Genomic DNA, 26,127 nt, shown 5'->3' with positions numbered 1-26,127 from the left:
TGAAGAAATGTCACTATTTTTATTTTCAAAAAATTCAAAAAATCTTGAAAACCATTTATAATTTTTTTCCTTTTTACCATCCTCTTTGATTTTTGCCCAATTCCAAATAAATTCCTTTTCTGTTCTCTTCATCTTACCTGTCATAGCCCAAAGACTTCACAGTGTGTATATAATAAGACCTGACTCTCTTGATCCTAATGCAGAAATCCAAAAACATTTTATCCAGCTAGATCTAGAAAAATTCCTTATCAAAAAGACGATCTTTTGCCAGCAGGAATAGTCATTCCAGTGCCTTAGAAAAAAGATTGAATTCAGAGTTGAAGATGTGGCTTCTAGTGCTGGCTCCATCATCTCTCCCTGAGAACCACCTATGACTTTGGACACATCCCTGGTGTCCAGGTCAGATGAAGCCGTGTATGACAAAGCACTCTGTCAAAGGCCAGATGAGACTGTCCAAGACCATAAGGGCCGAGGCATTCCCTACCTGTGAAGTCCTAGAGCACCATTAGTAATCTTTGACCACTGATCATCACCAAATGAGAGAGCCCTTGTCTCTTGTGGTAGAAAAGCAGATATTCAAACCAGATCTTAGCAGACTTAGCATAATGTACTTTTGTTCAGAGTCATTTCAATTCTGATGGTAGCCTTGGCTGTCAACACAATTTTGATGACATTTTCTTCTTAGTAAGATTATCCTCCAGTTGGGTCAGTAATCTTGTTCTGCTTATTCCAATGACTTGGTTGTCAAAACTGAAAGAAAGATCCTTGTGTAGCTTGAGAGAACTTGGACGGCTTCTTGTTGCCCAGAGGTCTTTCTAAACTCGAGGAATGTTGTCAGCCATGTAACTTTCCTTACTGTTCCTTAATGTCAATTCATTTCAGCCTGAGAATGCTGCAGAGGGTAAATACAAGGTCACCAGTTTTAAACAATGGCATTCTAAGTGAAAATAGAGCGTTTGGCCTCAGGCATTTGGGGAGCCTGTTAAAAAATGTTAAATATCAAAATGTACAGTTCCAACCTGAGTTTGGGCTCTGTGGGCTTTTTTACTAGGAGCCAAGATATTTTTGACTACATTTACATAGACGCCTTTGGGAGAGGAAAGCAGCTGACAGTGAAAGAATGTGAATATCTGATTGGCCACCACGTGACAGAGGAGTTCTACGGGGTTGTTAGCTCTAAGAAGGTATTGCAGCGAATGGTGGGAAACCTCTTAAGCCTGGGAAAGCGGTGAGTCCTGGGTGTCTGACTTGAGTCTGCCTAATGTCAATCTTCAGATGGTTCCCAGAAGCTTTTCCACCCCTGCAGAAACCCTTATCCTAGGGTATACCTAGCTGTCCCACCCCACAGGTGAATCCAGAGAAGCGAGACTCTGTCATAGACCGACAAAGACATAGATGGCCCTGTAGGTCACCATTTCTCCCTCCCATGGGTAGGCCATGAGATGCCTTCCCTCTGTACACTTAGGAGAGCTAGAAGAACAGTCTACTTAGAGTTGATATACAGGTTAAAACTGAGAGAATGTAAAAGAGAGCAAGATGCTAGACACCAAACTTATTCTGGAGGCAGGATGGTTTCTTTTACATTATTGCTCAGTAATCTTTGAATTGACATTTAAATGTTTCCATTCGTCTTATGTTTCCATGTGTTTTATAAGGTATTACTGTAATCTCAGCATTTGTGAAAAAGGCTACTTAATCAATAATTGACTCAAACGTGGGCTAAATGTCCAACAGAAAGTCCCAAATGTTTCCATGTTTAAATTTTAATTCCAGTGTTTACAACGTTCAAGACTTTGTGCTTGGCTCTGGGGTAGAAAGATAAAAATGAGATGTTCCCTGCCCTTGAGGCACATACATTCAATCTGAAAGAATCATAGCATCTACAGTAATGGATAAAGTGCAAGGAAAATCAAGGTCAGAGAGAGTTCAAACCACTGAGATGGATCCCAAAAGGCATCACAAAGTGAGTGGCCCTTGTCCTGATCCTTGAAGAAAGACCAGGGTTCTAGGTGATGGAGACGAGGAGGAAAGGCTTTCCTATAAGGGACTACGTGCAAAAATCTTGGATCTTCTAGACAAGGTGATCTTAACCTGGAGTCCGTAAACTTACTTTTGGTTTCTTTTTTAAAAGTATTTTGATAACTGCATTTCCATATAATTTCCTTTGTGTTTTATTTTCTGCATTACAATTGTGATTCTGAGCAGGAGCCTGTAGGCTTCCCCAGACTGACTGCCCAAGGGGTCTTCAGCCTCTTCCAGTGAAACAGCCCTGCTCTGGTACTGGGGAGCCACTGAAGGGTTTTGAGGGATGGAGTAGTATGGTCAAAGCAGAACCGTCTTAGGAACACTGTCAATAGTGGCAACTTGATGGATGGAAGGGTGGAGATAGGAGAGTCTGATCCAGGAGTCTAATGAGGAGGTGTTGAGAGTGACTGGTGATTTTGTTAAATGGGTAAAACTACAAAAAAATGGGGGAAGATAAAGGTATGTCAGAATTACTTCAGGGATTTCAAAGGGGAAGTGAATGTTTTGCTTTTGAAAGGACTTGATTGTGGGGAGAAATTTGGAAAATGTGGTGCTCTTTAATAATGGTTTTCTTCTGTTAGCCACATTCAGTCATTAGTCCTGAATGAGCATGAGATTTCCCTTTTCAGGTTCTTCCTCCTTTAAGTGCCTCCTGTGTGCCCCAGAGCACTGTGCTAGGCCCTAGGGAGGACACCAAGGCTCCTGGGGCTCAGGAGTCCCGGAAGTCTTGGTATCTCCCCTGGGGCCCACAGCCTCACAAGGGATCCATGACAACAACACAGACGTTTGGGTTTCTCCCCATCCACAAATGAGGTGCCAGGTGTCTGCTTTGCATCTCTCCCCCATCTAAAATAGGGAACCATTTGTTGAACAAATTCTCTGAAAAGAGCCATTAGAACCAAGGGTTTGTGGGTTTTTTTTTTAATATTTATAGAAAGAAATTGCCTTGTAGCCTCCACCTCGGAACACAAATGGACGCCTTAGAAAATGGAAACATTGGTTTCATTTTTTAACACCAGATAGACAACGAGAAAGAAAATGCAAAGGTTAAAAGATACTTTTTGGTGCATCTTTTTCTCTTACTGGTAGGGAAAGCACGGATCAATCTTACCAGCTCTTACGGGACTCCTTGGATCTTTATCTGGCCATGTATCCAGACCATGTACAGCATCTCTTGCTCCAGGCCAGGCTCTATTTCCATTTGGGAATTTGGCCAGAAAAGGTAATGGGCTCTAGTGGCCTGTGGTAAAATGGGGTAAGGGGGCTCATGCTGGGAAAGTGAGGCTGCAGACATCTTGGTGAAGTAGCCAATGAGGTGAGCTGGAGCCAAAGGGTCAGGGCCTCTCTATGTTGAAGTGAGGTGCCTTGTTGAGAATATAAGGAGGGAACATACATTTTCCTAGTTTGGTGTCTTAGTGTTACTATGCCACCTAACCATTCATTCATTGACCCACACATGGGCTAAATGTCCTACAGAAATTGCCACATCTTCATCTTTTATATCTGAATCCAGTGTTCCCAACTTTTGTTTGGCACATCTACCCCTTGACTTTCAGTAAACCTTCCTATATCCAGTATTCAATACAAAAGGAAATCTTTTCTAGAGTTTATCATGCGTAGTCACATTAGGAATGAAATAAATTTTATAAAGAGAACTTTATTTGGTGATAACATTTGTGATGTTTAAAAAGTTCAAGAGATAATTTCTGGGTAATTTAATCATTTTATTAAATGATGCCAGCATTTTAGTAAGAGGATGGTTCTGTGGCCATCTGTCTCTTAGACCAAAGACAATCGTGGTGGCAGGCTCATAGCTTATATGCCCATGTTCCCCAGAGTGGTAATCAACTCTGATTGGTTAACAATTAATGAGAGAATGAATATTACAATGAGAATCTGGGCTGTGTTACTGTGAGGGTCTTGGAGTGACATCATGTCAAAGAGAGACTGCCTCTATACCCAGACCCTCCTCAGCCTTGGGCAGTCTATTCAAAGCATTTATCCCCACCTAAACCTGAGGAGACGGCCACGGCTGCCCAACCTGGGTGGGGTCTGAACAAGAAAGTTAATCCAATCTTATTATCAGTAATGTCCTTCTAGAGACTGAACTTTGGACATCAGGGCTTTAGAAAAAGCAGGGATGTCTGGATCTCCTCAAATCATTGGTCATTAATAATCATTTCTCTCACATTTTTCACATTGTAAAATCGTCCTCCACCAGCAGTCGTATTTGTGGTATAGTTATCCTGGGCGGCCTCTCCTTTGTTTCTTGCTTTGGATTTGATTGAGAACAGACCTGCAGTCCTGATTCACAGAGTCAGCATGCTCAGGAGGAAGGAGACGGGCTCCAAGGGGGCCCACATTGTGCCCTTGATGGATGGAACATCAGTTTGGAGTTTCGGGCTGTTGCAGAGATCTTTCTTTGACTTTGTCATTCAGTAATTTTTCCTAGCTCAGTGTGAAAAGGACTTTGCACCCAGACCTCATTGGTCTGGTTATGGTCACCAGAGTTAGGGAGGTGAGTTGGAGCCCACACCAGCACGGTCATGGGGGAGGGGCAGGGAAGGAAGGCAGTCACCAGGCAGGTAGAGAGAAGGGGAGAGAGCAGAAACGGTTCTGAAGGAGACAGGGCAGGACTGTCTGGTTGGTGGATTGGAGCCTGAGAGGGAGGATGCTGAGGTTTCTGAGCGTGAGTCAATAAGCTTTTTGTAATTTCCTGTTTCTGAGTTTGGAAACAGCTGGAAGATAGGTGGCACCGCTAGCAAAAATAAGGCAGTGAGGAAGGGGAGCCAGGGTCTGCAGGGCAGAGTGCTCCCTTTGAAGCGTGCTGCCCTTGGCAGGATACGGGAACATCCAAGGAAGGAGGAGATGCGGGACCAGAGCACAGAGCAGGGAGCACTGTCCCAAGGGAGGATGGGCGGCCCACTGCAGAGGAGGGGGCGCTACGCCTTTGGAAATCTCTGCACAAACTCTAGGTGGTCATTTCCCGAGAGGGGTGTAAGGGCATTCTGGGTCCAAGATGATTTGGACCAGGGAGCCTCTGGAGTCTGAGGCAGCAGGGGCAGAGCCGCTGAGCACACCCACAGTGGTAGGGCTCCCCCTCAGCTAGAATGGAGGCCCGAGGGGAGGAGCCAGCAGGAGGGGCAGGCCAAGCGCTCACCCAGGCCAGAGGACAAGAGTCACTCACGTTCTGTCTCACTTTAAGGTTGGCAAACCGTTAACGTACCGCCTTTCGTTTGATCCTCCCAACGACCCTGTGAGGAGAGTGCTCTTCTTAGCCCCATTTGACAAATGAGAAAACAGAGGCAGACATGGGTGAAGTGACTTGCCCAGGGTCCCACAGCTAGGAAGTATCTGAGACTGGATTTGAACTCGGTCTTCTTGCCTCCAAATTCAGTGCTCCTTGCACTGATCACCTGGTGGCCAGAAGGAGAGCCAGGAAAGTCTCATCTCAAGAAGCAAGGAAGCAAATTCTTGATTTTCAGAGATCTTCTCATCCTAAGGTTGTGTTCTATTTCAAGAACTCTAATAACTGTCCACTATGAGAGACCTAGCTCAGTGATGCATGTCGAAGGCTTAGCCACCTTTATCTGCATTTTATGTGTGTAGTTCTCCTGAGCTCTCACTATTCTCAGATCCTAACAACAGGACTCAGTGACTGGCAGAGGAAAAACATTGCAAAGTTCACTTCTCCCAAGAATCCTTGTTTTTCTCTCACATTACATTTTCAGCAAGCTGGACCTCCTAACCTAACAAGGGAACATGATGTGCTGGGAAAATCTAAGGAGTAGTTCTAAATGACAGATTTTCCCCAGTGCTCACTTACACAAAAAATTTCTATAATGAGGACAGTCAGGATAGCACATAACTACTGGACTGATGTGTGAGTCTGGTAATTATTACAAGTATGGTGTGCAAAATGGAAACTGATGTTCACACTGTCCCTGCACCCTTTTTGTGGCCCCCTCCAATCCGATCATGCACCCTGTTGGAGCATTGAGTCTGAAAGTGGTGCCACCATCTTGGGTATATCTATCCTGTCTCTCAATTCCTTTGTGTGGTGAGTTATTTTCCTTTTGCGTGCTTAAAGAAAAAAAGGTTATAACTAGATGCAGACATACTCTTTGAGCTGCTGGAGTCTTTGGAGATCATGTAGCCCAAAACTTTGATTTTATAGATGGAGAAATTGAGGCCCAGGGAGGTACACTGACTTAACTACATGCAGCTAGTTAATTGCCAGCAGACTATTTCTTACTCCAGTGTTCTCTCCACTACACCATGCTACCTACAGATAATTCCCTAAACTTTCACACCATGAATGGGCTAAATTTCAAAACACTCTTGGATCCTCAAGAACCTGATTGCTTCATTAAAAACAAGCCTGCCAGCCCATACTAAGGGCAGCCAGGTAGCACAGTGTTGGACCCAGAGTCAGGAAGACTCATCCTCAAGAGTTCAAATCTGACCTCAGATACTTACTAGCTGTCTGACCCTGGGCAAGTCGCTTCACCCTGTTTGCCTCAGTTTCCTCATCTGTAAAATGAGCTGGAGAAGGAAATGGCAAATCACTTCAATATCTTTGCCAAGAAAACTCTCCATGGGGTCATGGAGAGTCAGACACAACAGTGCATTTAAAGCAAAAGTCATATCTCCAAAAGTCTCATGAAGGAAAATGCTATCCACATCCAGAGAAAAAACTATGGAGTTTGAATGCAGATTGCAGCATACTATTTGCTCTTTTTTTTTCCTTCTGTTTTGTTTTGTTTCCTCTTTCTTGTGGTTCCTCCTATTGGTTCTAATTCTTCCTTACAACATGACTAATGTGAAAACATATTTAATAGGAATGTATATGTAGAGCCGTTATCAGATTGCACACCGTCTTGGGGAAGGAGGTTGGGAGGGAGGGGGAGAAAAATTTAAAACTCAAAAGCTTATGGAAGTGATTGTTAAAAACTAAAAATTAATTGGTATTTATTAAAAATCTATTATAATAAAAATTATAAAATAAATTTAATGTAAGGTCTTGCAAAAAAAAAAAATAAAGTAAAAGTCATAAGACAGACAAGCAGCTTGGGCGAGACCAGCCAAGTCTGGAATTTCGGGGGTTTGACAGCAGCTCGCCCTCCTCATTTGCCAGGTGTGCCTTCTGTCAGTAAAAGTGCAACTAAGAGCATTCATTCCTGCCCTTCTTTGGCTGTTGAAGGTACTAGACATCCTGCAGCATATCCAGACCTTGGACCCCTCCCAGCACGGGGCAGTTGGCTACTTGGTGCAGCACACCTTGGAGCACATTGAGCGCAAGAAGGAGGAGATTGGGCTGGAGGTGAAGCATCGGTCGGAAGAGAAGCACCGTGACGTCTGCTACTCCATCGGGCTCATCATGAAACATAAAAGGTGCATGTATAAGCCTGCTCCAGGGCCCCCGGAAGGGAGAGTCACCCACCCTGTGTTCCTGAAGGAGTCACTGGGCTTTGGTGTCCTGGGGTGGTGAGTGGGCTGCCTGCTGCCCTCGGTTCCCTGGGCAAGTACGCGCGCGCGCGCACACACACACACACACACACACACACACACACACACACGGCCTGAGATTTCATTGGTAGAAAGCAGTGATGTCACACTCAAATAGAAACTGATCCCAGAACAGCCGATTGACTTAGAAAACCACAAATAACATCTGTGTTGTATCATATTTTTTTCTTTATTTTGTTAAACATTTCCAATGACATTTTCCTCTGATTCAGGCCCCACTTAGGAATTTTGCAGGCCCCATCTCTAGTGTAAAGAACCCCCACAGGAATAAATGCCCTTCTCCAGTGCAGCTGGACAGTCTTAGAGCTGCCCAGAGCTGTGGAAATGAAGTGACATGCCCAGGGTCACCCAGCCAGTGGGTGTCAAAGGCAGGCCTTTGCCTTGCCCCCGCTGTGGCTCAGTGGCCTGTCCCTGTATTCTTGTAGAAGGACGGGAGCAATCAGGCCACCCTGGAGCCAAAAAACAGTAAACGTTGGTGATTGCCTAGTTAGCAGTTTAATATTGACCCCACATTGTTTTTTTTTTTTAAAATAAATTTACATTGCTTTGTTTTTATGCCTCTTACCTTTCCCAGTCTATTTCTGTCTCTTCTCCTCCCTGACATTGTCTTAAGTCTCGAGATACCATTGTCCCAGAGCCTAATGATGTTAGCTTCCAGTGTTAACCAGTGAAGCCTGCTTCCCATCCTTAGGGGCAGTTAACAAAAAGGCTTCTTTTCCCTTTTATGATCCTGCCTTAGAATTCCTCAAACTCTTTAGTGGCTGCTCGTCTTCTGTGCCTCCTGCAAGCTCTTGTGCTCGGAATGGAGTCTTCAATTTCAGGGCAAAGTTGATCTTGGATTTCTCCAGATGATGTCATGGGTTCCCTTTCCCCAAGACTTTTTTTTCTTTGCTTTTTAAAAAATGTTGAGTTGTCAGTGAGAAGGATTTTTTTTGGACAAAATAAGTAAAATGACAATCCTTGAAAAGGGAGAGGATTTATATAACGCAAAAAAGATGAGGCTGAAATCGTCTTCTACACAGGAGACAGAAAGGTGGGGAATTTGTAAGAGCATGAGCCATGGGCAGGGGTGCCGTTATTTCTGCCTTCCACTCTTTTCAGAAGGATTCTTTCTGATCATCCACCGTCCTTTCTTTAGGTACGGCTATAACTGTGTAATCTACGGGTGGGATCCAACCTGCATGATGGGGCACGAGTGGATCAGAAACATGAATGTGCACAGCTTGCCTCATGGCCACCATCAGCCGTTCTACAACGTGCTAGTGGAAGACGGATCGTGTAGGTACGCAGCCCAAGGTGAGTTGGCCCGGAGAGCTGTGTGTTTATTGACGGTCATGACTCCTCAATGTGCTTACCATCGTCGGTTACCCTTTCCTCATGCATCCGGGATGTCTCTACATCAAACCACTTTTCGGGCTTGTTATTACTGTCCTGTGGGCCTTATAGGACATATTTCAACCTGGCTCAAAATGAACCAATAGCATGGTGCATGGGAGCAAGCATCATGAAGTGCTGACTCGGCACGGGGCCCACAAAGAAAGGAAGAAGCATTGTCGGATCCTGCAGGAGCTCGATCCACAAGGTAGCCTGCAAATAGCTGTGTAGACACTAGCTAGAGACAGTGATCTCAGGGGGAAGGAAAGCCCTGTGAACAAGAGGGAGAGGTCCTTTTTGCAAGGTGGGGTCTGAGTTGAGCCTTGAAGGAGGCCTAGGGGGCAGAGGTGAGGGAGAGGATTCCAGGCCTGAGGGACAACCAGTGAAAAGACACAGAGTTGGGAGGTGTGTGTCCTGTGTGCAGAACGTCCAGGAGGCCACTAAGGCTCAGTCAGAGAGTTCGTGGAAAGGAGTAAGGTGTGAGGCCTGGAAGGGGTGAAGGGCTTTAAAAGCCAAACAGGATTTTATATTTGATCCTGGAGGTAACACTGATAACATGGTGAGACCCACGCTATGGAAGATCGCTTTGGCAGCCGGGTGGAGGATGGCCTGGAGTGGGGAGAGATCGAAGGCAGGGAGACCCGTGAGAACTCTGGAAGAGACCTCTGACATTGTTTATCCTAATCCAGTGGATTGCTGTTTCCCAGCAGACAGTGGTCATGCTTGAACATATTCGTTTATTTCCAAGAGTTAGCGGTAATTCAGACCACAATGGTAAACATTTCTGTACTTGAAATATTTATATTAACTTTAAAGCAAAGCATTATCTAGGAAAAATGGAAAGGATTTTATTTTGGGGGGATTTTTGGTCCACGGTCTATCTAATTGTCTTGGCTTGAGTTTTCCCATTTCAAAAATAAATAAAATAACTGTGCAAAAGACAACACTACAGGTTTAAATTTTTTAAAAGTCTTTGAAATCCCTGGATCACTCATGTCCTTAAACATAGGAATGGAAGCAAGTGATGTCCAAAGAGAAATAACTACATCATCAAAACATAGGCAAAAATAAAACTTTTTTTTTTAAAGGAAATTATCAAGCACCAGTTGTCGACATCAGCTTGACTGGCTTTCAAGGCCTGTCATTCACTCCAAGTATCTCAGTTATTACTTTTGATGCTTCAGTGGGTCTATGAGCTCATGGGTGAGTTCATCAGTGTGCCTGGTCAGACCCCATCCACACCCTCCCACTATGTCCCCTCTACACCCTCCCTAGAGGGGTGTGGGGCTTTCCTGTCATCCTCTTGACACTGGATGCCAGTGGAATTCATCACTCGTCATTTAAGGTTCTTGACACTTGACCAGCACACCTCCTTCTGTGGTCCTCCTAATGTGAGTATCAGGTTTTGTCAACTCTTATTAAAGGTCATTTACATGTTTTTCTAGGACAGCTTAGGTGTGAGTCTGAAGTCAGGAAGACTCATCTTCCTGAGTTTAAATCTGGCCTCAGACACTTACTAGCTGTGTGACTCCGGGCAAGTCAGTTAACCTTCTTTGCCTCAGTTTCCTCATCTGTAAAATGAGCTGGAGAAGGAAATGGCAAACTGCTCCAGTATCTTTGCCAAGAAAACCCCAAATGAGGTCACGAAGAGTCAGACACGACTGAAAAACAATACATGTATTTCTAGATTTGTTTAGTTAAAATTTAGTTCTGTACCAAATGTCCTTCTGTGATTGAATTTTCCTGCTTGGCTCTAATAGTCTTATTACTGTGAGTATGTTAAAAGCTTTGCAAATCTTAAATCCCTACCCAAATGCTGTTAGCTATTATGATTTTGATTAATAGCTCAGCCCTGCAGGATCTATGATTTTCTCAGTGAGGGCACCCTGACCTCTTATTAAGCCATCTCCATGAGTCACTTTGGCCAAATTACTTTCATCACCACGTGTCAAATCTTTGGATAATGAGCTTTTCTGAACTTACGCAGACTTATCCTTGGGTGACAGATCAACATGTAAAACTTGTCTCATTCAGTAGGATGTAGCATGGTTTGTGCTCTGGAGCTGTAGCTTTCTAGAACCCAGGGCCACCCTCTTAGTAATGAGGATCTAAGCAGCACATTAATAGGGTTGCCATTAATAGGGACCTCAGCCAATCCCTGCATCTCCTACTGAGTCAGACGATGGAATTCATACCAGAGGAATTTAAATGACGTTAATATTTTAAATATATTTAAATACATTAGTATTGCATAGTATCTGTGTAATTAAATAAGAGACCTAACCAAAATGAGAACCTTTTTAAGCAACTGAATGTGAAGCTTTTGCCACCAGAGGGCACATTTTGCTTCTTTTACAAATTCCTAGACTTTAGAGATGATGTGTTCCAACTTCCTCTGTAGATAAGGAATGGTCCTCTTCAGACAAACAACTGCAAGAATAGATAAGGAAACCAAGGCCCATCACAGCCATCTGAGAGCAGTCTTCCATTTCTGCTCCATCCAGACTCCTAATTTGTTCAGATCTCCTGAAATACAAATCATTCTGTTGCAGCTTGAAGGTTCCCCAGTCTTCTAAAAACCTGAGTGCACATTGGCTCCCAGAATTCAGCCTCGCTTTTCTTCGTGTGTGTCAGAGTCCAAAATCGAATGGCCCTTTCAGATGCAGGGGAGCATTGCTCAAGGTTTTCTGGGCTTTCACAAGTCCGTATTTTAAATGCTTTGGTGTAATATACTACTTTGCCTCCCATCCTTGTCTTTTCCTCTCTCCAGATAAATGTTTTGGGAAGCTTCCTCTTTTCTGTGGTCTAAATCCTTCTCATTAGATGAATATTTACTTTCCCCCTGTGATTTCTAGTCCCTAGGGATTTGGTGTCATCATGACCAGCCATCTTCATTATCTCAGGCACAGAACTGTACCCCTTCTGGTTTCCTCGGTGCTGCTAGGAATTGTGCCCTGCCAGACTGCTTACCTGGCGAGGGGCTTGAGCTGGGCAGTGCCCGGCAGCCAGGCTTCATGCTTCTCTCCAGCTGCTGCCAGGAGTGGGGTGGGAGCCCCCTTGTGGGCTCTTCTGTGCCTCTTTGCTGCTTTCACCCAAGCATTTGCCTCTCCTCTCCATGTCTGCTGTTCGTCCCGATTCCCAGGACACCGTCCACGTTGCCATACAGTCAAGCTGTCTTTAACAGCATCATAAATAAGAAGCTGACCCTCCTTAACCACCGCACCTCCGCTACTCCCAGGAGGTACACAGCCAGCCAGCACACTGCTGTGTAGTAAAACATGAAGGAGACCAAAGCTACAAATTTTTGGCTGAATCACTAGAGAGAAACTAGAAATTAAGTCTGTTGGGCTCAATGACCCACCTGAATTAACTTTACTTTAAGCTGTTTGCCTGCTGTGAACAGAAGTGGTCTCTCTGTGGAAGGCAGGTGTAGGGATTGTCTCTTGGTAGGACTCCTAGTTTCCTTCCCTTTCTCATCGTCCTGTCTCCCCTTTCTAAGTTTGGAAAGCAGAGAATACAAACAGAACGTGGGCCCCAGCTTGACTTCCCCCTTGTCCAGGTTTCAGCCTGCTATGGTTACATCATCCTGAGCGCTCCCTGAGGGCTGCTCGCCTCTGAGTCTTTGCTAATTGGTTCCTCTTGCTACTGGTTATAAATAATCCTCAAAAGAAGAGATGTTTCCTTAGCCATTAAAAGTTTGGATTTTGTCAAAGCCATTGACGCTTTCAGAGACTTAACTGTTTTTTTTTTCTTTTAACTGATTTTTTTTATTAATTTATTTTGATTTATCAACAATCACTTCCATGTGCTTTTGAGTTTAAAATTTTTCTCCGCCTTGCTCCCCAGCACCCTCCCCAAGATGATGCACAGTCTGATATAGGCTACACATATACATTCCTATTAAACATATTTTCACATTAGTGATGTTGTAAGGAAAGATTAGAACCAATAGGAGGAACCACCAGAAAGAGGAAACAAAACTCAACAGAAGAAAAAAAAAATAGCAAATAGTGTGCTTCGATCTGCATTCAAACTCCATAGTTCTTTCTTTGGATGTGGATAGCATTTTCCATCATGAGGCCTTTGGAGATGTCTTAGATCCTTATATTGCTGGGAAGGGTTAAGTTTATCAATATTAGTCATTGCACAACATGGCTGTTATTGTGTACAACATTCTCTTGGTTCTGCTCACCTCACTTAGCATCAGACCATACAAGTCTTTCCAGATTTTTCTGAAGTCAGCCTGTTCATCATTTCCTATAGCACAATAGGATTCCATTACATTCATATACCACAAACTTGTTCAGCCATTCCCCACTTGATGGGCATCCTCTCAATTTCCAATTCTTTGCCACCACAAAAAGAGCTGCTATGAATATTTTTGTACATGTGTGTCCTTTTCCCATTCGTGTGATCTCTTTGGGATACAGCCCCAGAAGTGCGATTGCTGGGTCAAAGGGTATGCACATTTTCATAGCCCTTTGGGCATAGTTCCAAATTGCTCTCCACCAGACTTATTGTTGTATCATCACCTCAGATGCTGTCATGTAAAGAGAGAATCCTTCGATATGCTTTTTTAATTATATGGCTTTGCTTTGAGGAGCATTTAGTCAGACTTTTAAAGAAATACTTCACTTCTTCTGGTTTGGGAACCAGAGTTTTCTTGATAGGGAAACTGAGGCATTCCACCAAAGACCTGCTGAAAGGCCAACAGTATGTTGAGGTAGCTTCATGATACATTTTTTAAAACCAAACATTTTCATTTAAAAAGACAATGAGTCCTTAATGTTGTGGTCATTTCCCAGCCTCGGCTCTCTGGGTCTGGCTGTAGGAAAGCTGGAGCAGTGGTTCTCCTGAGACAGAGCAGAGGCTAACACTGCTGGAAGCTCCTACATCTGTGCTAGGAAGGCACCTCGGAAATGCTCAGGCTGAGCCCTTCCACTTTACAGATAAGGAAACTGAGGCACAGGGCCATTAAGTGACTTGGCCCAGCCGGCACACGTGGTGTGTCCTAAGTGGTATTTTAATGCGTAGCCTCTCACTTCTGAACAAGTGTTGTTTTTACTGTATGTGATGGCTATCTTGAAGCATTTGAAAAACTGTCACATTTTTTCAATTCTGGGACCTGTTGGAGAAGTGGCCAGGATTGATTATGGCTTGTGATGAGAGGGACAGCAGCACTCAGCAGGAAGCAGACTGGCCCGGGAGGTGGATGGGAGTCCTGCCTGGACATTTACTAACCAGGAAACCAAGAGCAAAGCCCTCCTCTCACAGCCTCAGTTTCCTCTTCTGTCCAATGAGGGTAATAATGTTTCTATTACAGAGCTTATAGGTTTGCCATGAAGAAACAACTCTGCAAACCATAAGGCACTACAGCAGGGGTGTTATTAATAGTATTCTGTAAGGAAAAGCTTCCTAACAATCAGAGCCCTCCAAAGTGAAAGGGGCTGCCTCAGGAGGTGTGACTTCTGGTACAATCTGGAGTCTTCAAGGCCAGTGACGGGCCTTCTCTCACCTCTCCCAGTGAGGCCCAGAGAGGTCCAAGTCATTGTAGACTGAAGATCCAACCCGTGTCCTCTGGCTCCAACTGGGGCACATGAACCGCTGACTCGAACACCCCTTATGCACCGTAGGGTGGCCTCCATGCCCCGTCACCCTTTAGGCAAGCACAAAGTTCTCTGGATAAGCTGCTGCGGAAAGGTCCGTTTTTGTCTCCAATATTGATTTGCCTCTCTTCTTCCAACAGAAAATCTGGAATATAACATGGAGCCTCAAGAAATCTCTCACCCTGATGTTGGTCGCTATTTTTCAGAGTTTACTGGAACTCATTATGTAGCCAACACAGAGCTAGAAATCCGGTACCCAGAGGATTCAGAGTTTGTATGTGAAACGGTGCAGAATATTTACAATACCAAGAAAGAGGATAAAGAGTGAGGGTAGGCAGAAGACAGTGGGTGAGTGCGTGTGTCTCTGCCACGGCTGCTGCTCTATCCTACGAGGACTGGCTTCTGGGAGCACATTGTCCCCGTGGTCCTCGGGCTCGATCTCCAACCAGGAATTGCACTTCTTAACCAATGATCTTGGCTACCTTCTAAGTGAAATAATTCTACTGCGTGCTAGCACTCAGAGACGAAGATGATGTCACCTGCCTCCGGCAAGAGCGTAATCATTTGGAAGGCAGTCTGGTCGGCGGTGACACGGCTTGTCCTGAGGAGACAATTTGTTAGGAATTATTGTTCTCAAGGTCTTCTGGTCAGCACTGTATTTAACCTCTTAACCATTTTTTAAATCTTGTGCTTAATGTAGTTTGTGTCTATGAGGATTTATTTTTTTTGAGCGAGAAGGGGTTATATGTGTTTATAATAATTTTTTAAATCGAATTTCCCTTGGAATTTGTGCAATCATAAGTCGAATTTGTCTTATTTATCCACAAGTTTAATTAAATATTTGGAAGTTGACTTGTGAGTGATCCCAGGAATGTGGCTGGAAAGTACTTGGGCCTCTCTTTCCAGAGACCCTCATTTCAGTGAGTTTAATGACCTTTTGAACTTTCTTCCTGGTCTTTGAAACACAAGAAATAGGAAGCATCTTCTCTAAAATGTGGGGAGCCTTGTCCATTTTCCTGTTCTCAGTTCCTTCTTCTAGCTCAGGAGGTCATGTCTTTACCCCACTTAATGGTCACTGTATTCCATTTCTAACACAGTAAGCTATTTCAAGAACATTCATGAGAGAAATGTGCTCTGATGGGTTTTTCTATATGAACTCAATACTGTTGCCTTTACACTATTTAAATTTGGCGAATAAGACTATCCTTCCCGCAGGAAGTGATCCTTGCCAAGGGCTCAGTTCAATGATCTATCACTTTCCACACCATGGACAAGTGTCCATCTGATGCTTAAAGCCAGTTAGGTGCCTTCTCATGACACCTAACCTCCCAAGACCTAAAAAAGGCAAGTCTGATGACCTGTCTCCCTTTTGACCTGAACAGCCTGCCAGGGAAGGAGAAGGAAATGAGCTGTTTCATAGCCCTTAGGAAGTACCTAGGGCCAGAAAAGTATCAGGACAAGCAAACTGTGATTAAGTTGCTTGGGGAAAGTCTGGGATAGTAAACCACTAGTCTGCTGTTGTCTTCTTTGAGATTTACATAGCTTTGGAATGTGGAGGTGCCAAGCATTTACACAGCTTCGTCACTTGTTTGATAGACCCCTGTGCTTTGCAGAAGCTTGGCAACCCTAAAATGAGCTAATGCCATATTTAAGGGGAGGGGTGCTGCTGCTGGAGTCGGCTTCTAATCCTTGTGCCTGTGAGCTTAAGGCATCGCAATTGCTATAGTGACAGTAGGGCTCTAGGGAGGGGAGGTGCGCTCTCCACTCCTCCACGTTCTGTCTGTTGACTTGCATGCACTATTTCTCAACATATTGATGAATGTTTTATGTTTACACAGTAAAACCCTAGGGACCACAGCAGCCCTGGGGAAGGCCACGTAGCATTAGACAACCTCACAGAGACCCTGGCCACACAGCTCCCACCAGCTCAAAGAGGAGCTCTGGCCACTCTCCACATCCCTCTTCTGTCCAGACTCAAGGCAGGTCACTTGGACTGGAGTTTGAAAGTGTGAAAGTAGCTGATCTTCCAGGAGCCTCTTTTGGAGAGCCTGTCCTGCTTAAGGGAGAGCACTTGACAATGATTTATAGAAGTAAAGATCAGAATATGGTTGGTTTTGACTTTGCTGAGACAATTGTAAATATGTGTTTAGACTGTTTATAAATGTGCTCCTTAAGTGACCCTTCATTTGGTTCCAGGAAGCAGGTGCCAGTTCTTAATGTAAGTTGTCCTTTGGGCACTTTATATTTTTCTAGAAGTCTGTTTTGAACCCAATGTGCCAATAAATTGTAAGTTTCTCTTTAAAAATTGCCAAAACTTTTGTCCACTTTAAAGCAGCCTATTACATTAATCTGTAAATAGAACCTTTACAGTGTTAAAAAAATGTTAAATGTTTGGACATATTTTCATCCCTTTTTCCCCAAGTGAATACTCATATTTGAATTTTGAGATATAATTAATAAATGATTAATTTCATCCAGACCATCAGTAAAGGTGACCTGCCCAATTTCACATCATGCCCACAACCTAGAAGTGACATGAGTAAAATGTCTCACCTTTTCTGGCCTAAAAATGGCCCAGAAAGTGTATTCTGTGCTAAACTTTGTATAACACTGGAGAGTAAAAGTGGGATAACTTTGCATGTCTGATTTCACTGAAGGATTAATTTTTACAAGCCTGTGACTAATCATTCAGAATAAATGTTTGTAACGCAAAAATTTACAGCTTTTTAATTATCACATTGGGTGGGTGGGTGTCATAAAATAAGAGGTAGAAAGAGTGAGGCTTTGGTGTTCAGGTACATTTAGCTCATTGCAAAAACTTGGTCAGTGACTCTTGTGTTCAAAACAACCTCCCAGTCAGCCTCCCTCGAGGCGGCAGGCTACCAAAGCAAGATTTGGATGGGAGAAAGTTAATCTTGTTCTGATCAGTGTGTAAGTTGTAATTTGGTTTAGTTCTGTCTCCCTTGACTGTGTGACTAGTTCTTTCTATCAGGTCTTCAAAGACAGAGGCATTTCTTTCAGAAAGTACTGTTTATCAATCATTGTTACATTTCATGATGTCTTCGTAAATCAAAGTGTGTTTGCAGTGACAGGCACTTCCAATTCTGGATTGTCTCACTTTCTCAGTATTAAATAAAATCGTGTCAGCATTTACAGGCTCTTCTCTATATTCCCAGACCCTTTGATCCCTAACATTTTTTAGGTCATTACTATTCAAGGTGAATAAAGGTAGAAGGCGAAGCCCTGCCTTCCACATTTCTTAGATGCCTTTATTATGGCCACATGACAATACTTTGAAATTATTAAGATTGAATGAACTGCTGATGTAAATTTCCTGTTTGTTCCTGTGTTTAAGAAGTAAAGGGGGAGGGGACACATTGAATGAAAAGCCCTCCCCACAAAAAAAAAAAATGGTCCCCAACATGTTCAATGTATTTTGCCTTACTTTTAGATGACTTTTTCCCTGGGCATTCTAATGCATCATCCAACCAGTTTCTTCCCTGGTAGTAGAACTCAACAAAACCATTGGGGTGGGGGGTGAAGGGTTGGGGGAGTTGGATGTGTAACTCTTCGGTGCTGAGGGTTGAGATCTTGAGAAGAAAGTGTGGTTTTCTTTTTTGCAATCATTAATTTTGTATCCCTCCAGAGCAGATATGTGGAACACCTAACCACTGACCAGGATGTTTAACAAAAAGAGGTCAACATTTAGCAAGAGTGGGTTGGTTCTTCCCGTGTGAACTGCCTAGAGAGAGCCTCCCCCTACCTCCTCTTCAGCTGGGAATGGTGCTGGGGAGTTGATGACAGACGTGGCAGTTGCATGGGAGGGAGGGGGAGGTGTACTTGGTTAAAACCAATAGCTTTTTATAAAATAGCATTTTGAAAAAATGGGGGAATGGAATGGAGACGTAGCTGGTAGAGAAGAAATGAATCAAAAGAAGAACATCTGGGAGAAAAGGAAGAGAATTCTGCAGGTATTTAAGTCACTTCCATAGTATTTAATATTCTCTTTCTTCCTTAAAGGGGAAGTTAGGTGGTGCAGTAGATAGGGCACCAGGCCTGGAGTCAGGAAGATCTGAATTCAAATCTAACCTCAGACAATTATTAGTTGTGTGACCCTGGGCAAGTCACTTAAGCCCTACTTGCCTCAGTTCCTCATCTGTAAAATAGGGGCACACTGGAGAAGGACATGACAGACCACTGCAGTAACTTGGCCAAGAAAACCATGCAGACTAATAAGCCCATGGGGTCACATAGAGCTGGATACGACTGGACAATAGCAATCTTCCTTGAAATGATTCAAATTAATGGAGATTCTGTATTCAAACTGACAAAAATAAATTCAAGAGTCCATGTCATCTTCTGATGCAGGATATATTTCTTCTTATACCCTAAGAGCTGGTAATTTTTCACCTCAGTCTTTAGATCTTTGAAATAATAATAAACATTTATGTCATACTTTTTAGAACTTACAGAACATTTTCTCCTAACCCTGTGTTGGCAGTATTATCCCCACCTCACAGTGAGGAAAAAACCAAGTCTTCTAGGATCAAATATAAATTACTGTCTGACACACCCTTTCCTGGCTTTTCACGACCTGCCTCAGGCACATGGAGTTCGTTTCCCATCTCCATGACTTTGTACTCTTCCCCTCATCTTTGGAATGCCCTACCTCCTCACTTAGGTTTCTAGGAATCCCTAGTTTCTTTGAAACTCAGTTCTAGCCCCACCTTCCAGAGAACACTTTTTGTCCCTCCACTTCAGGTACTATTGCCTTCTCCTCCAATTTGAGACCTTTTTGATGTGGTAATTTTGCCTTTTTTTTTTTTTAATTTTTATTCCTTGTTAAAAGGGATGGTTCTCTGGGAGGGGAAGGGATATATTGGGAAATGTAGATGATGAAAAAACAAAAGACAGTAAATTTAAGAATAATTTTTTTTTAAAAATTCTCCCCCTAGCCAGAATTTTGGAAAGCACTGAATTAAACACTTTTCTAATGTTTAAAAATAGCTTGACCTCTTATATTTAGGTCATGCATCCATTTTGAGCACGTGTAGTATTATACAGCCTAAGGTCTTGGTCTAAACTTGATTTGTGCCAAACTACATTCCAGCTGTCCCAGCAGTTCTAGTTAAAAAATAGAGCCCTTTCCCCGATAACTCATGTTTTTCAAACACAGGACTACTATTTTTGACTTCTGTTTCTTGCTCATCTAGCCTGCTCCCAGCCCCCATCTGCATCGACTTTTCTGTTTTTTTAACCAATGCCAAGTAATTTTGATTACTGTTGCTTTATAATGTAGATTGTCATTCATATTTTTCTTAGGATTTCCCTTCAAATACCTTTTTCCTTCAAATGAATTTTTTGTTGTTTTTTTTTATCATGTACTATAAAGTATTCCCTTGGAATTTGAGTGTTATAGCACTCAATCTATTAATTTAGTTCATGTAATTTTTAAATTATTGTTACTGACACAACTCAACCTTGGGCAGTGAATATCTCTCCAATATTTTTCTTCCTTCGTTTCTTCAAAGAGTGCTTTCTGGTTTTTCTCAAATCTTGTATGTCTTTGTGTATTAATTCCCTGGTTTGTATGCATTTTTTAGTTATTTGAAATGATATTTGTCTTACTTTTTCTTCTTGACTTTTATTAGTACTATATAGAAATACCAATGGCTACATAATAGCCATAGGTTTTACCTAAAGCTTTTGTTTCCACTTCTTTGCCAATTCTCTGGGGTTTTCTAAGTACACTTTGTCATGTGCAAGCAGGGTTATTTTGTTTCTTCTCTGCCAATAGTTATACTTTTGATCTTCTCCTCCTGCATTTTTGCTATAGCTTATGTTCCCAAAGCTAACTCATATAATAGTGGGTAGAGGGGGCACCTTTATTTCACCCGTTTGAATTTAGAAAGCTTCTAGTAGTCAGTGTTTCACCATTGTAGACAATGTCAGCTTTTGGTTTTAAGCATATGCTTGTGGTCGTATTAAGGAAAGGTCTTCCATTCTTGTCCTTTTTATGGGATCTTAACATAAATGAGGGCAGTTGGGTGGCACAGTGGATAGAGTGCCAAGCCTGGGGTCATCTCCCTGAGTTCAAATCTGGCTTCAGTCAACTTACTAGCTTTGTGATCCTGGGCAAGTCACTTAACCCTATTTACCTCAGTTTCCTCATCTGTCAAATGAGCCAGAGAAGATAATGGCAAATGACTCACCATATCTCTTCCAAGAAAACCCCAGATAGGGTCAGGAAGAGTCAGACGCAGCTGAAGACAATTGAACAGTAACAACACAAATGAGGGCTGCATTTTGTCAAAGGTGTTTTCTTCATCTGCTGAAATAATCATATGCATTTGTTATAGTGTTTGTTTACATGATTAATTATGATCATTGTCCAAATGTCGAATTTATGTCCCTGGCATAAATCTAATTTGGTCATAGTAAATTATTTTCTGAATTTATTTTTATAGGTTCCTAGTGAGGACTTACAGCCAAAATTTACATTAATATTCATTAGTGACCGTGGTCAATACTTCTCTTTCTCTGCTTTTTTTCTCCCTTGTGGAGGTAACAGGACCATATGTGTCTCATAAAAGGAATTTGGTAGACTGTATCTCTCTTTGGGGGAATAATTTTTTAAAGCATAGGTATTAATTACTCTTTAAATTTTGATAGAATTCACTTGTAAATCCATCTGAACCAGTGATTTTTTCCCCCCACTTTGGCTTGTTCAATTTGCTTTTCTGAGAATGGGCTGCTTAATTTCTCTGTCTTGGCTTTTTGTTTTTTGGGTTTTTCTTTAGATAAAGTATTTTGTATATATATTCATCAATTTCCTTTGCTTTCTTATTTTTTCTGGTGAGTATTTCTGTATAGTAGTTCCTGATAACTTATTTCCTCTGTGTTCTGAGTTCACTTCATTCATTTTTTATTTTGGTAATTTAATTTTCCCCTCTCTCTTTCCTTAATCAGGTTAGCTAATGGTTTATTGATTTTGTCAGTCCTCAAAAACCCCAGCTCTTAGGTTTGTTTATCAGTTCTATAATCACTTTAGTTTCTAGTTCCTCAGAGTCTCCTCTGATTTCCACACTGCCTTCATTTGTACTTATTTTAAGATTGCTAATATGTTTATTTTCTGATTTTCTAATTTCATGCTGAGTTTATTAGTTCTCTTTTTCTGTATTGTTAACATAAGTTCTCTTAGATATCAATTTCACCTTGAAGACTGCTTCAGCTGTGTCCCCAGAGTTTTGGTATATTGCTTCATTTCTATCATTTTTTAACATAATTATTTATCATTTCTGTCACTTGTTTTTTGACCTGGTCATTATTCAGGATGTTATTATTTATCCTCAAGTGAGGCCTGTGTCTTCTGCTTATAGGTCTTTTATTACTAAGTATATTACATCATAGTCTATGAAGGATGCCATTATTATATCTGGCTTTTAGACTAACTTTTTAACTGACTTTAAGGTTTACAAAGTGCTTTACATATTATCTCATTTGGTCCTCACAGCAACCCTGTAAAGTAAATTTGGTTATTATCCCCATTTTATAGATTAGGAAACTGAGGCTGAGAGGCTGACTTGCTTCAGGTCATACTAGCTAGTAAGTGTCTAAGAGGTGATCTGAACTCAGGTCTTCTGGACTCCAAATCCAACATCCTGCCTACTCCATCACCTACCTATCATTTAATCATAACTCCTTTATGCATCAGCACATTTGTGTAAAGAGACTGTGGGATGCTGGTATGCTTGCTACATCTACCTCCCATTCCTTCCTCTGTGATCTGCCTCTCAACATTATTATCTTTAGTCTCTCTCCACCCCAAAGGCAGGGGAAGAAATTGAAAGCCTTTCATCCCCTGCTCTTTTCAAGCCCTGACCAGTCATTAACCACCTCCATGTCTCAACCTCTCCTCTCCCCATCTGGCAGGTGCTACTTTATTGTATCCTGCTGCCTATAATATTGCCTTATTAATAAGGAGATGGGGTTGTTTTTGTCTGAAATAGTAAATCACCTCCTCCACCTTCTGTCCCAGTTTTTCTTCTTATACCAACAACTTCTTAGCTTCCTTAGGTTATTGATTCTCATTGCCACTCAGGCAATATACAAGTCGTTTTTTAAAGAAAAACAAACAGTTACCTACGTTCATGTCCTTTTACAGCCACAATCACAGGAAAATAAACAATTCATTTCTTAGTCTTTCATTACTGTGTGAAAGTATTTAACCTTCTGCTACTTGGTCAATTTGCATGTTGATTTCATATAACCATGGAGTAATCTTGTGGTTTTCTCATTGGTTCTTCTTGAAATCAGAAGGCTCTGTTCCTCACCAGCTATAAAAGTTGTTCATTTATATTATAATCCTGAAATTTCACGAGAATGTTACTTGGGGTTTCTCTCTGTTGGAGTCCTGTGGGTTCTTTCCATCTGAACTTTACCATCTGCTTCCAAACTTCTGGGGAATTTTTCTGTGTTTATTTATTGGCTTGTGACATTCAAGTTTTATTTTCTATTGTATTTATCTGGAAGAATTGTTATTATTAGATTATCTCTTTGCATCCTATTTTCAAATTCAGTATTTTTGTGTGGTAGAGGTCCTGGGTGTTCTAATCTTGGTGGGATTGTTTGGGTTTTTAGATTTTGTTCCATTGCTTTCCTTTTGTTTCTGCATTTTTTGCCTTCTAACTCTGATATTTTCTTTTTCAGACAATCTATAGTTATGGAGTACCCTAATTAGACCTAGTAATTTCTTCCATAAAAGTTCCAATTTCTTCCTTATTCCTCTGATATTTTTACTTAATTCTTTCCTTGCTCCTTAGACCCATTCTAGAGGTTCTTCCAAGTTGCCCCATTGTTTCAGAGGCCTTGGTGAATTTGTTGTGCTATCTTCACGGGATTTAGACTGTTTCCTTTGTTGCAAAGTACTTGTGTATTGAAATGGTCTTTTGTTGTGTTTTTTTTTTCCATAATTCTTGTTCATTTTACCTCAATTACTTCTGTCTAGATATATCACTTTACTGATTTTTCTCTGGTATCCTTGATGAAAATGTACTTTAATGCCAATCCTGTTCTTTCACAAGGCACAGCACTTTTCTTCCATGTCCCCTCTCCCACTCACTCAGGCCTCTGCTGACTGATTCTTGTCCTCTCAGGCCACCAGGATTAAATAAGGGCTATTTCCCTTACAGGATAAGAGCGACCAGTTAGACCTCTGCTGCCAGGAGAGTCCCAGAGGCCAAAGTAATTAGGCCTAATCACCGTCTTTACCTGTCCCATTCCTCTGGCCTCTACCACCCTCTCCACCACCATGAAAGTGTAAGGGGAGGGAGCCCGGAGACACTGCTGAGAGAGATGCTTTTCCTGTATTATTGGGTCTCCTCTCTCTTTTTTTCTTGCACCTTTTTGTGCTTGCCTATTTCCTCTTGTGCAGTATCCAATTTCCAATAAATCCAATCCAGTAACCATTTATTAAACTCCAAGCACTGTGCTAAGCAGTGGGGACACAATTAATAAAAAGACAGCCCTTGCCCTGAAGGAGCTTACAGTCTAAAGAGAAAGATAACACACAAAAGGAGGCAGGAAGCAGAGGCTGGGGCGGGGGAGGTGGGGCAGCAGGGAGTACCCAATGCAGGTTCATCTTGTTCCAAGGAGCTGAAACTAGGCAGAGAAGCAGCTGCAGGGGGGCTGAGCGAAAGTCCAGTTTCTATTTTCTATAAAGGAAAGCATTGGGAGGAATTTGGTCCTCCATCGTCCAGCCCTACGGTCAGAAGGGAGAGGAGGCTGAGGGAGGTGGTGTCAGTCAGGGCTTGAGTGAGCAGCCAGGTGATGAGCTTAACCTGCAAGGGGCGTCTGGTTCCACGGAGTTGAAACCAGGCAGAGAAGCAGATGCAGAGTGGAGTGAATTTTCGTCCAAGCTCCGCCGCCGTTCTCCTCCTTCCTCCGCTTCCTTGTCCCATAGACTCCACACTCCTCCATAGCCACCCCCTCTCCTTCTTGGCCTGATTCACAGGCCTCAACTTGACAGGGTATTGCAACTGCCCCGATGGGGGCCGATTCCAAAAGTCAGGAGCCTAAAATTGCAGTAGGCATGATATTCACTGAGTTGTCAGCATCTTTATGCCAGGGTATGGGAAACAGAAGACATTGATCACTGGCCTGGTCACTAGACGTTCATTTACTTTCTTTTTTTCTGTAAGAGTCACTTGTGTTGGTTTCTCTCACTCATTTTGTCTTTTCTGAGTTTTCCTCGTTTAAGGTGTTTTCCCTTGTATTATTCAGGTAGGGTATGGCACTACTTATAGGAAACCTCTCTTTCCACCATTTCCCCCAGAATCCCCCAAAACTTTTTATAAAATTTTTTTTTTTTTTTGGTCAGGCAATCAGGGTTAAGTGACTTGCCCAGGGTCACACAGCTAGTAGGTATCAAGTTTCTGGTCTGAGGCCGAATTTGAACTCAGGTCCTCCTGACTCCAGACTCGGTGCTCTATCCATTGCGCCACCTACCTGCCCCCTAAAAAACATTTCTTTAATGTATTACATACTCTCCTGCCTTGGCAAACAAGATATGTTCTGACAAAATTTAACCTTAATAATCATTAATTAATATTTATACCTAGGCATTACGCATTGTGAGGATACATAGATCATTAAGATAGAGTTCCTGCCTTCAAGAGGCTTAGAGTCTAGTCATTCTTATCCTGTGCTATTCTGGATGACATATGGCTGAATGTAAACTGGTCTCCAGAAGACATCCTGAAACTTGTTTTTCTGATAAATTCCCTCATATTATTTTTGGGAAACACCTCTCTCCTAAGCATGGAGTAAAAACTGCACAGCCAACCCCTTCAACAGTGAACAGAGGATCCCTTTCTGCAGTATTGACTGAAACATTTTCAGACCTTTGAGAGTTTGAAACTCGACCAAGATGATTAGTGCCCAAGTTGGGCTCAGACCCCAGCTCTCGTGGCTCTGGATCTGATGTGCTCCCTCCTGTACTCACCTGGGCAGAGTTTTTCCCTGCAGTATTCAGACCACCCTTCCCCCCAGCCCCCACCACCACCACCAAAAAGCTTTCTCCAACGTCATTATCAGTGCATCTCCTTAATCAGCGTCCTTTCACTTATCAGCATTCCAAGCACCCATTTCTTCCTGCATCCCCAACAGGGTACCCATGGCAACTTCCTTGTCAGTTTCAGCCCACACTCCTCTCTCCTTCACTTTCATTTTGTTGATGGGGTGTGAAGAAAAATTATCCCTCACCATTTCAAGTGTTTGTGCTTGCATCATTTTGGGGAAGCTTTATCCTAAACGAGCAAATTCTTCAGAGTTGGTAATGACGCTACTGAAACTACAATTTTACTTCAGCCCTTATAATTTGACCTTTGGGTATAATCTTAAGCATAAGCAATAAAAACACAATATGTATCTTGAACATTATGGGTCTGAAAATCCTGTATAGTGATTTGCATGATGAAATAGCTTTCTCTGAAATCACTTTCTGAAGCCAACTTTTATTTTATTTTATTTTATTTGTTACATTTTAAATTCCAAACTGTCTCCCTCCCACCCTCCCAAACCAGCACTAGAGAAG

The 26,127-nt window shown here is 42.4% G+C and overlaps 1 protein-coding gene and 1 pseudogene across 1 annotated transcript in view; both read left to right on the top strand.

The window, feature by feature from the left end:
- FBXO21 (F-box protein 21) overlaps positions 1 to 17,683 on the top strand; it is a 41,908-nt gene extending 24,225 nt beyond the window's left edge. Inside the window, exons 8-12 of the mRNA XM_027863718.1 lie at positions 1,052 to 1,228; positions 3,115 to 3,247; positions 7,229 to 7,419; positions 8,693 to 8,850; positions 14,675 to 17,683. Coding sequence (XP_027719519.1) covers positions 1,052 to 1,228; positions 3,115 to 3,247; positions 7,229 to 7,419; positions 8,693 to 8,850; positions 14,675 to 14,862 — 847 coding nt within the window. The 3' untranslated portion in view covers positions 14,863 to 17,683. The remainder of the gene's footprint in view (positions 1 to 1,051; positions 1,229 to 3,114; positions 3,248 to 7,228; positions 7,420 to 8,692; positions 8,851 to 14,674) is intronic.
- A 6,896-nt stretch (positions 17,684 to 24,579) lies between these two features.
- Positions 24,580 to 26,127, top strand: part of LOC114043203 — a 19,194-nt pseudogene continuing 17,646 nt past the window's right edge.

Source organism: Vombatus ursinus, unplaced genomic scaffold (genome assembly GCF_900497805.2).
Source record: "Vombatus ursinus unplaced genomic scaffold, bare-nosed wombat genome assembly UNPS02001287.1, whole genome shotgun sequence".
NCBI classification, from domain to species: domain Eukaryota; kingdom Metazoa; phylum Chordata; class Mammalia; order Diprotodontia; family Vombatidae; genus Vombatus; species Vombatus ursinus.
The sequence above is the reverse complement of the archived record's forward strand: the minus strand, read 5'-3'. Positions and strand labels throughout refer to the sequence as shown.